At 40.4% G+C, this 11,869-nt stretch overlaps 1 protein-coding gene across 2 annotated transcripts; it reads left to right on the top strand.

The window, feature by feature from the left end:
- Positions 1 to 70: 70 nt before the first annotated feature.
- On the top strand, positions 71 to 9,881 carry SARC_06608 (the record flags this gene model as incomplete). 2 transcript variants are annotated; one of them, XM_014299474.1, is made up of 13 exons in its annotated part: positions 71 to 84; positions 456 to 577; positions 1,229 to 1,324; positions 1,593 to 1,710; positions 2,602 to 2,876; positions 3,334 to 3,458; positions 3,930 to 4,143; positions 4,531 to 4,887; positions 5,310 to 5,515; positions 6,585 to 6,704; positions 7,095 to 7,232; positions 7,560 to 7,679; positions 8,882 to 9,881. In XM_014299474.1, the coding sequence occupies 13 exons, from the start codon at positions 71 to 73 to the stop codon at positions 9,074 to 9,076; spliced, it is 2,100 nt and encodes a 699-aa protein (XP_014154949.1). In that variant the 3' UTR covers positions 9,077 to 9,881. The 2 variants fall into 2 exon arrangements, with proteins under 2 accessions (XP_014154949.1, XP_014154950.1); XM_014299475.1 differs by having other exon boundaries at positions 1,575 to 1,710.
- Positions 9,882 to 11,869: the final 1,988 nt, after the last annotated feature.

Here is an 11,869-nt window from a genome sequence, read left to right as displayed (position 1 = left end):
CGTCTATGTATATGTATGTAATTTTTTTAAGGTATAAATGTATGTATTTCTATATGTATGTTATATATATATGTCTATGTTTATGTATGTAAATTTTTCTAAGGATGAATGTATGTATCTATATATACGTGAGATGCTTTGATATGGTTTGCATGCATCTTTCTGCGCAGTTTGGGAAGATGCCTTTTTTTGTGTGTGTAAACCACCATGCCGCCTTGCCGCGATGCTAGCTTGGAGGTACGTCATGGCTCATTATTTGGATATGTTTCCCGCGTTTGTATTGATTACATGTCTTGTCTTGAGTTGTGATACGACACTCGAGTAAATTCTGTGGCATATAGACTCAATCGAGATGACAGGATTATCTGTTCAAAATGTTGTAGGTATCCTACTTTACTTGGATTCAAGAGTTTTCCACTTCTTATCTTCTTTGTTATTCCTTTCTTTCATGATAGTTGCGATGATTCAGATATAGACGTACTCTGTCAGTACGTTGTGGCTCTGCTCAAGAACGATGCACCATGGGCTGATATCGAGGAGGCATGCAAAAGCCAGCTGCACGCGTTTCTAGAGGGACGTACGTATCTAGTATCCGGATTATACTCGCTTATAGTATATACGTATATATAAAAGTATTATCCTCAGAAGTGAGCATTGCTGCTGCTTGTGCTTGATATGCTTAGATATATGTGCATTTGGGTAACGATGTTTGAGTGCTTTCATGTACTTTATAATGTACTGCTATTTGTGAAGCATATTGGTCGATCGTGCAGTGTATATTCAATTATTTTTCTTTCCTGATGTGTGTGTAATGAAATGTTGATTCGTCGTGGCCGTATGTTTGCGTAATATATATGTCTAGGTTGACACAACCGAACTTCTTTATATAGGTATATATATATTATTATATTATTATTATATTATTTTGTATATATTACGTATGTATGTATGTATATATATATATATATTTATGTATATGTATACATATATATATATATATGTATGTATATATGTAAACATATATTTATATATAATTTTGACGCAGCGCACACGCACGTGCCAGAACTTTGCACGCGAGCACACGGACGGGTTATGCGCACAAAAGCAACACGTACGCACACGGAAAATATAAATCTGCACATCGACTACACGTATATTCGTATTGAAGCACACATGATCCCACAAATCCCTAACCATGCTCTTGGTATATTGATCTGCTATGCTGTAGAAACGGACGCGTTCGTCGGTGATATGTTCCGCCACCTGAGGGAACTTGAGAAGTCTATGCCCGCACATACAGCTGCTCAGTCCAGCGAGCCAGTGGGTACGTTCTATATATAGCACATATGTTGTGTTCGATAAATAGCACATATGTTTTGTCTTCTATAAATAGAACACATGTTTTGTGTTCTATAAATAGTACAATGGCTTGCTTGTATACATTTGCAACAGACATATGCGTCCTCTGCAGCACGGCAAAATGAAGGTTCTCAGATGCTACATACTCCACAGCGTGTGCCGGTTTTACTTTGTAGCACTGTCATTCGCGACTGTCTCATATTGATTTGAAACAGGTCGCTTATCAACGGCAGGTCGTAAACGCAAACCGTCGGTGATGGACACGTGCGATGAGCGGCTGTACAAACCAAATAGCAGATCAGGCGATGAGGAAATTAAACGACGACGCTATGACGACAGGCCGCGTAGGGGGTATGCGTACATATAGTCACTCAACTATATACTAAATATATTCACTTTAGTATACACTAGTTATATTCGAGGTGTTTATATATTATTGTTTATATATATGACTCATATTGAGATGTGTTGGGTGTGTTTGATTCGATTGTTAAATGTGATGAGGATACATGTGTTTATGTCTGTTTTGTATTTGTACGCAGGGCAGCCTTGTTATGATATATATATATATATGACTGTGTGCCTATGTGCAGAGTAATCAAGTGTACCTATGTCAAATTGTATTTCTGGAGAAAAGTAAATGGGGTTTGAGTGTGATGTCTGTGATTCTACTTCTTGCGTCTATCAGTTGAAATTGTATGGAGCCAGAAGTATAGTTGTAAAACATTCCAACAGCACTTATTGCTGAGTCAACTCCAAGGAACTGAGTATCCTCCTAGCTGTGTCAAGGTGTGTGCGATCTCCATTAACCTACCATTTCAACAAAAAAATGCGGAAGTACCTTGAGCTTCCGATATGCCAAACGCCTCGAACGGGACTGTCGCGATAACACCTTACCTTTCTCCTCTATCGCTCATGCTTTGTGGTAATTGATTGTACCACTCAGCGTTCTAGCAATTGCAATAACACCTTAATTTTCCCCTCTATCACTCATGGTTTGTAGTAATTGATTGTACCTCTCAGTTGTTCTAGCAATAGCAATAGCACATGGAGGTGAGGTGTACCATCGGCATGTTTTGCCGCAAGGAAAGACCGACCACACGAGCAGTGAGAAAGTTTGGATGTACTCTCTTGTCATACCAAATGCCACACCCTTGTCTTGCCTTTGGAAATTACAACCGGCTCCTTTGTACTTATCACTGTATGTACCAATCCCCTAAATACCTTGGCACTCGTGTGCAGGAGTGAACCTGACGATCGATACGACACTCGCCACGGCTTCCCCCATCACAACAACAAAGACAGCCATAGCCACCCCTATCCCAGCAGCAACAGCCTAGGCCACGGCCACAGCAACAACCCCAACAACGCCACCTCAAGCAACAACAGTAGGGAGCGTCGCGATAGTATACGACAGAACAACCGACCACCGCCGCCTATGCATGGCATGCCGGGCAGAGGCCACTACGACCCGTATGATTACGGCAGAGGGGGTGACATGGGTCCACCTGGAGTGGGTACGTGGGTGACTTTGGATATGTTCATGCACATATCCATGGATACACTTATACACACATATATATGTGTGTGTGTGTGTGTGCAACATCTAGCATCCATGTTTTCAAATATATATATATTTATATATTCATTATATGGTCTGGCCGATGATTGGAATGACAGGTACATGTTCCTGCGATTTTTATGCATTCGATCGATACTGTGTTGTGGGTCTTTTCTATGTGGGTCTGTGTTGTATATTTAGAAACATCTCTCTAAAATTTACATTTGTTCTTTGATTGCGTCACGCTGCATTCATTCGCAACTCCACTCTGTTGCGTTCAGTTATATACATCTCATACACACTCGAAACTATCGATTTCCCGTTTACAGCCATTAATGTCGCTCACATCAACTAAACTTAGGTTTTAGGGTTTAGAATTTTAACAGACAACTACAAATATGTCTTACGTTCAGATATGCGTCCGCCTCAGAGGCGAAAGGAAAGGTGCAGAGACTTTGAAGAGAAGGGTGTGTGCATGAGAGGCGACGACTGCATATACGATCACGGAGCACACCCGGTTATAGTGGAGCAAGTACAGGTATGCTGGTGTTCTTATCTCTGTGTAGTACTTCTGTTTAACGTGTTGTAGTAAATCGTCTGCTCGCATCTATGGCTGGAAGATCGACTCTGCATCAGACTGTTCAAATAAGGGCACTTTGTGGAGAGTTTAAGCTTGTACGGTAAGAGTTTCAGAGTCTTTTGTTGTGGGGGGATTCGCACGGGGCATTATACGATGTTGTTATGGTGTCAATATTTTTGGTATCTTGTTCCCCAAGTGGCTCTCGAGCAGATCGCATAGCAACGACTTGCAGTCTTCAATTGCCGTTTTTTTATCATATATGCTTTAGACTATACCCGTTTTGGGGCGTGATCTGGCTCCCCAAGTACAAGAACCGGTGATTGCAGCCCACTACGTGTATATGATTGTGCTGGCAATGGAATACAGACTTACAATCTAGTACTGCGTACCAATACTATACATAACCCAACTCTTTCTTAACTTGTTCAGGGATATAACCCAGCTCCATTAGACCAAGACGAGTATGATCCTAGCAATCCACGAATATTCGAGGGATCCAGTAGTAGGGTGAGGACATATAGCAGCATGAGCCGAGAGCGGAGTGCCAGCTCATACGGTCCCGATTTTAAAGCGGGATACTCTCCAGAGCGGAATATGGGCCCACATTATGGGGGTATGGATGGGCCAAATAGTACGGGGCAAGGTAGGTATGGTAACTGGTGCAATACGCTCAAGGCCGGTATGCAGACATTGATGACCTTGGTGTGTATGTAGTGGGTGCGATTACCCAGTATGTCTCTTGTGAATGTTTACTGTACCATTGACCTAGAGTCATGTGGCAGTCTCCGTCTTGCAGCTACATGTATTAGTAAATCCGTTTTAACCTCAATTCTTATGAATATATTACGTTAGACTTTGTACTCGTAGAACACGCGCATGTATATATGTAAATGTAAATATATGTATGTATATATATATATGTGTCTGTGTGTGTATGTATGTATATGCATATTATATACATATACATATATACTGTCTCACCTTTAGCATTATGTCGAGCTAATTATACTCCTCCACCTTCTATCAATAGACTCTGGTCCCGGTCCTAGATATGAGGGCAGAGGTGCAGGGCCCAGGGGGGGGAGGGGCCGAGGCAGGGGACGTGGCCGGGGGGGTAGACCCGATTGTCACATCCCGAATGCACCTGTGGTGTCTGATAAGTCGCTGTTGGTAGTAAACCTGCGTGCGGATCAGAACAATGTGGCTGCACTGACTGAGTACTTCAAACAATTTGGTACGGTGCAGAGTATCAACGCACTCCACAACAATGAGAAGAGTAGTGCACACGTGACATTTGCGGATGCCGAGATGGCGAAGAAGGCCTATGGACAACAGTCGAATGTCATGGGTGGAGATGTGGTCAAGCTGTTCTATGCGCCCATAGAGAGTATGTATATATATTATTTATGTATATATATATGTATAATCTGTTTGTGTGTGTGCATGTACATTTCTAATTGTTTATATGTATGTGTCTGTGCTCGTGTGTGTGTAGGTCAATGATGTACTTGTCAGAGTATATGTATTTGCAAGTATATTGAACATGATATCCGCCTTGCTTATAGTGCTTAATTGTTCGCCGCTTTCTTGTGAATAGACATGACTTTCATATTTATGGATGGATTGGATGGATTGTGTGTCTATTTCGATACCTTCTTGTGTGACTACCAGTTTATCGTACATTCAAGTTTTGTGATTCGCCATCGTTGAAATTGCACGAGCAGGCCTCTATATACATTATTTAACCATCAAGTCAATACACTTATACAAACTGACAATGGAATCCTCGTTGAATTTCCTTCTCGCAAGGTCACCATGGCCGAAGGGATGGTTACCATGGCAACGGTGGATCTAAACCCACCGACTGCCCAAATAAAAAAGATTCGGAGGGCGGTGAACCGAAGATACCGGTGAAAGAATATACAGAGGCGCAAAAGAAGGTGCTGGCGGAGTACAAGGCACGGTTAGAGGTTGAGCAGGCCAAAGAACAGGCGCTGTTGGCCATTGAGAAGAAGGTGTGGGGCAAATGTCGATATATTTATGTGTATACAAGGATAGTTATATATATATATAGGTATAGGTATAAGTATATGTAGGAATGGAGTGTGTTAAGGGTTTTGGTTGAGCAGGCCAAAGAACAGGCGCTGTTTGCCATTGAGAAGAAGGTGTGGGGCAAATATCGATATATTTATATGCGTATAACGATAGATATATATACATGGTTATATGTATAGGTATATACACATCTGTTCACATACATGTACACATCTGTTCCACTTATATGTACACATCTGTTCATATACATGTACATATCTGTTCACTTATATGTACACACCTGTTCATACACATGTACACATCTGTTCACATACATGTACACATCTATTCACATACATGGACACATCTGTTCACATACATGTACACATTTATTCACATACATGTACACATCTGTTTACATACATGTACACATCTGTTCACATACATGTACACATCTATTCACATACATGTACACATCTATTCACATACATGTACACATCTGTTCACATACTTGTACACATCTGTTCACATACTTGTACACATCTATTCGCATACATGTACACATCTGTTCACATACTTGTACACATCTTTTCGTCATACATGTGCACATCTATTCACATACATGTACATACCTGTTCATATACTTGTACACATCTGTTCACATACATGTACACATCTATTCACATACATGTACACATCTGTTTACATACATGTACACACCTATTCACATACATGTACACATCTGTTTATATACATGTACACATCTGTTCACATACATGTACACATCTATTCACATACATGTACACATCTATTCACATACTTGTACACATCTATTCGCATACATGTACACATCTGTTCACATACTTGTACACATCTATTCGCATACATGTACACATCCATTCACATACATGTACGTATCTGTTCGCATACATGTACGCATCTGTTCGCATACATGAGACATATCACGCAATCATCTTTGTAGGCCACCCCCAATGCAAGCTGCCTGATCCTTTCCCTTGTATTCCACCCGATTTATTTCTTTCTTTTCAGAGAAAAGAGAACAAAGAAACGCGACTGCGGCAAATGCGTGATGTGCAAAAGGCCAAAGCCGATCTGATGAAAGCGCAGATTGAGCAGCAGAAGAAGCTTATTGCCAAACTTAGTGAGAAGGTATGGTTTCATGAATATTAAAGTTGTGAACGAATGTATGTACACACATTCACATGGATTTATCGATGTGTGAATGGTGGGAATTCGTACTTTACACTTGTATATGGAGATGCGTAAGACTATTCGCTATGATTGTTTCTTCCCTGGGCAGACTCAGTCACGTACAGTTAGTGTATTGGCTTGGAAACAAGTTATCCAAGGAGTTGTATGTTTGAATAGATATTTATATCTATATATATATATATATATATAGTGTATGTATGTATATGTATATGTATATTCTCCCCCGGCACGTGCCCTTATAGTGAATATCTTGATTTCTACCTCTCCATCATCCACCGAACCAATACGATAGATGACTAAACAAAACTCACCTAATCAACACAACAGGGACTCAAAAAGGAGAAGAGGGTAGAGCTCATGGGTACGTTGAGAAGGCTCTCGCAAGCCGTTGAGCTGTCGAAGAAGTTTGTGACAACGTATCCGTCAGCTGCTAAGCCTAAACCAATACACAAAGAGGAGGACAAGGTGAGTTGTGTGTATGTTGGATACGAATATGCATTTGTACATATATTTACATATGCATGAACATGATAATTTACATTATGTGTATGTGTGTGTATTATATATACTAGTGCATTTGTTTATGAGACGATGGAAGTGTGTTGTACCTGGATATCAATGTATATGTATATATATATATATATATATCATTACCTATGCCTTTACATTCACTTTACATTCATTTTTACCTTTACCTTTACCTTTACCTTTACCTTTACCTTCACCTTCACCTTTACCTTTACCCTTATGAAAAGAGAGAATAAATATATCAATTATTCGCCTACCCCACAGCGTGCTGCGTTAGACAAAGAATTGGACATGATGGTCAGTAAGGAGAGTCCAAGCGAAACTCCTACCCATAGCACTGGCACGGAAGATTTGGAGTCAAGACTTGCCGCCATGAAGCAAGAGGTGTATTCGGATTGGTCAGCAGTGTCCTTTTTTTTAATCTTCGAGCCAATGAGATGTTCGTATATGTTTATCGCTTGTATGTGAGTCGTATAGCTGTTCAATATGCTGTGTTGGGCAAGCTTTACTGCTGATTGTATTACATAGCACACATCCGTAGTGGGGGCCAGTTGCAGGTTTGTGACACATTCAGGGGTATCGCTATCTATCAGAAAGGATATTCGCACATATCCATGCCAAACTGCATCTTGGTGTGCTCTGCGAAACGTCAGTGGGAATGTGAATCCAGGCTTGTGTGGCCATGTTTCATGATGTTAATCCAGGCTTGTGTGGTCATGTTTCATAATGTTAATCCAGGTTTGTGTGATTATGTTTCATAATGTTAACCTAGGCTTGTGTGGTTATGTTTCACTATGTTAATCCTGGCTTGTGTGGTTATGTTTCATTATGATGTTAATCTTGGCTTGTGTGGTTATGTTTCATAATGTTAATCCATTCTTGTGTGGTCATGTTTCATAATGTTAATCCTGGCTTGTGCGGTTATGTTTCATAATGTTAATCCAGGCTTGTGTGGTTATGTTTCATAATGTTAATTCAGGCTTGTGTGGTTATGTTAATCCATTCTTGTGTGATTATTTTTCATGATGTTAATCCAGGCTTGTGTGGTTATGTTTCATAATGTTAATTCAGGCTTGTGTGGTTATGTTAATCCATTCTTGTGTGATTATTTTTCATGATGTTAATCCAGGCTTGTGTGGTTATGTTTCATAATATTAATCCAGGCTTGTGTGGTTATGTTTCATATTGTTAATCCAGGCTCTACGTATCAAACATACAACTCTGACACAGCATCCTGCAACATATCCCGTTCGTACACGTGGGGGTGTGTCACTGCCTCTTGACATATGCCATCGGCACATTTGTATGTGTATGTGTATAACACTTGTGATTAAAGCACCGTGCAAACGAGTATCGTCTGCAACATAGTATTTCTTAGTACTTGTAGTATTCGGTCGAGGGTGGCCTAGTCGCTGCGAAGACACGACGCACTTTGATATGTGTGTTGGCCTACCGTGTCTGCCGCAGCATACACTTGTGCATCAACAATTTCAGTAATTTAATTATATATTCAGAAATATATATATATATATATATAATTGTTTATAGCTCCATAGTAACCTGGTTATGCATTCTCCTTCTCTCAGGCGGTACAGATGGGGCTTCTGAGTCGTACAACCTCCACTACAAATGCCATAGATGCAACCACAAATGCCACAGATAGAATGACAAATGCCACAGATACCACCGCGAACAATGGAGATGATATTGCTATTGACGACGATGGTCAAGATGCAGATGAACGCGAAGATAATCGAGCACGCTCATGGCGTAAACGATAGATACTATCATACTAGATACAAGCATTGCGAGCCTCTGAGGTACTCACTAATGGAGTAGATGAGTACTCGTGGCAAGTTTTGGGAGGGAGACGTAGTACGGAGTCAGGGAGTAGATGGGGAATGTGGAGTGCCCAAAAGAGTAGGTAGGAGTAAATGCGGTACCACAAGCACTGTAGGTAGCAGACAGTCATTGCGATCTACTACTAAGGCTATAGCTGAGAGCACTCATGCGTGCTACGTACAGCAATACACACTGATGAACGCGTACACATAGGATAATTGAGCGGTTAATATCACTGGCATACGCGCATAGCACTTATAGCATACTTACATTCACGTATATGCATGCACTTACACATACGCATGCTCGGACATCCTTAAGCACACCTATCTGAAGATGGAGTAGGCATACTATTGGACGCTGTCGATCTGAGCGAAAGTCACCGCCTACACACGTACATAGAGCTAGTCATCACACATCTTCACATGAACCATTCTTTGCAAACAAGACACGCACGCATAGATACTCATGGACTAGTCCGCCTGCATACTTGCTATATATACTATATACATATATATATATATATATATATCAAGTATGGAGCACATTGAGTGAAAACGAAGACCGCCGTCGTTTCATTGCAAGATGCAATCGATTTCAATACACGACATCGGAAGACCGAGCCTTTATAGTAGCGGAGCGCTTTTTGGCATGCTATACTTAGTGGATCGCATATGGAGTCGTGATAAGATGCAAACGCCGAACAGTGCAATAAACAGGGTGGCCACAAACAAAAAAATGAAGAAAAATGAAAAGATGACAAATGTAGCCATACAAGTATTGTATTTATTGCACTTAAATCAATCTCGGCACTTAAGTTTTCTCTGTTGCCAGCGAGTATCAATGTATCCATTACACTTACATCAATCTCAGCACTTGAGTTGTCCCTGTTGCTAGCGAGTATTAATGTATCCATTGCACTTAAATCAATCTCAGCACTTGAGTTGTCCCTGTTGCTAACAAGTATTGTGTTTATTGCAATTAAATCTACCTCAGCACTTGAGTTGTCCCTGTTGCTAATAAGCTCTATATCCAATGTGCTTAGGCAACCTCGATACTTGAGCTGTCCCTGTTGCTAGAAAGTTCCCCATTACATTATACTTGAGCAACCTTAGCACTTTAGTTGTCCCTGTTGCTAATAAGTTCCCTATCTATTATACTTAAGCAACCTCAACCCTTGACGTTGTCCCTGTTGCCAAGACTAATTCCCTATCCATCATACTTGAGCAATTTTAGCACTTTAGTTGTCACTGTTGCTGATAAGTTCCCTATCCATTATACTTAAGCAACTTCAGCACTTGAGGTGTCCTTGTTGCTGATAGGTCCTCTATCCATTATACTTAAGCAGCCTGAACACTTGAGTTGTCCCTGTTCTTAATAATTATTGAATCCATTGCGCTTAAGCAAACTCAGCACTTGAATTGTCCCTGTTGCTAATAGGTCTCTATTCCATTATACTTGAGCAACCGTAGCACTTTAGTTGTCCATGTTGCTTAACTCCCTTATCCATTGCGTTTGGACCGCAGAGCTTTCTGGCAGATCGCAGAGACTCTTGATCCGAGAGTGGCCACGCGTATTGGAATGCTACCTACCAAGGCACTGAAAAGGAATAAAACAATACTGGAAAAGTTCATGTTGGATGGTTGATTCTTTAGTTTTTGGTGCAATGTGTGATGTGGGAAGGAGAGTAGTGTTTACATGAGACTCGTCTTTCCCAGCGCCATTGCGAGTGGTAGATTTGCCGGGCAGTACATGATGCTGACATCTTTTCTGTGAGTCCTTGAAATCGAGCATGTAGGGTATAATAAACAAATTGTTGCAAATGAATCTGCTGAATCTGCCGAGTATAGTTATTGCACTTGGAAACAATACAAGGGTACACCAAATATATAATATCATATAACATCTAAATAGTATCACGGTGTTACCGATTAAGTATCAATAGTAGCATAAACTTTGATCGCAGACTTTTGAACCATGTATAATTTCACCCTCGCTTCGGCACTGACTACGTATGTGAAAACGTTCAATTCCACTCCACGTAGTCTGTAGCTCTAAAGTGCAGCTATGTGAACCCACATTGTACACGCATTGTTTTTCGTTTGTGTGTCGGTAATTTATATTCCACAATTAAAGGCATTGATAGGGCGTCCATCGTTTCAAATATATTTTTAATTATAATTAACACATGGTACAATACAACAAGACTTTGCAATCGTCGAATTCTGTTTATCATATGCGATATGAGACTCTACGACAGGTGAGTTATATACATTTGAGAGATATCACCTCCGAGGGCCGGGGAATTGAGAAACTGATTCCAATAGCAAGTTGCCCAAGCGCTGAGTCTATGCTGCATGATATACACGGTCACACCGGACAGTATGGGATAACTAAAGCACCGAGGTGAGTAGAGGACTACTGAAAGTTGAAGGACTTCGAGTTCTTTTATACATGGATATCTATAATGAATAGGGTCTGAACGCAATGTACAAATCTGGTTTCAAGTCATTCTTGATTCAAAAGTGAGATTAGAGGTCTTTGTTTATTTATTTTGAAGTACCTTGGCAGTAAATATAAATACAAGGCGCGAGCTGATACATGTTGTTTGTATATTGAACTGTATATTGAGTATTCTATGTATACACGCATGTATTTATGTATGTATGTATGTATGTATACATGCATGTATGTATGTATGTATGTATGTATGTATGTATGTATGTATGTAT

The sequence above is a fragment of the Sphaeroforma arctica genome (assembly GCF_001186125.1).
Source record: "Sphaeroforma arctica JP610 unplaced genomic scaffold supercont1.478, whole genome shotgun sequence".
Classification (NCBI taxonomy): domain Eukaryota; class Ichthyosporea; order Ichthyophonida; genus Sphaeroforma; species Sphaeroforma arctica.
The sequence above is the reverse complement of the archived record's forward strand: the minus strand, read 5'-3'. Positions and strand labels throughout refer to the sequence as shown.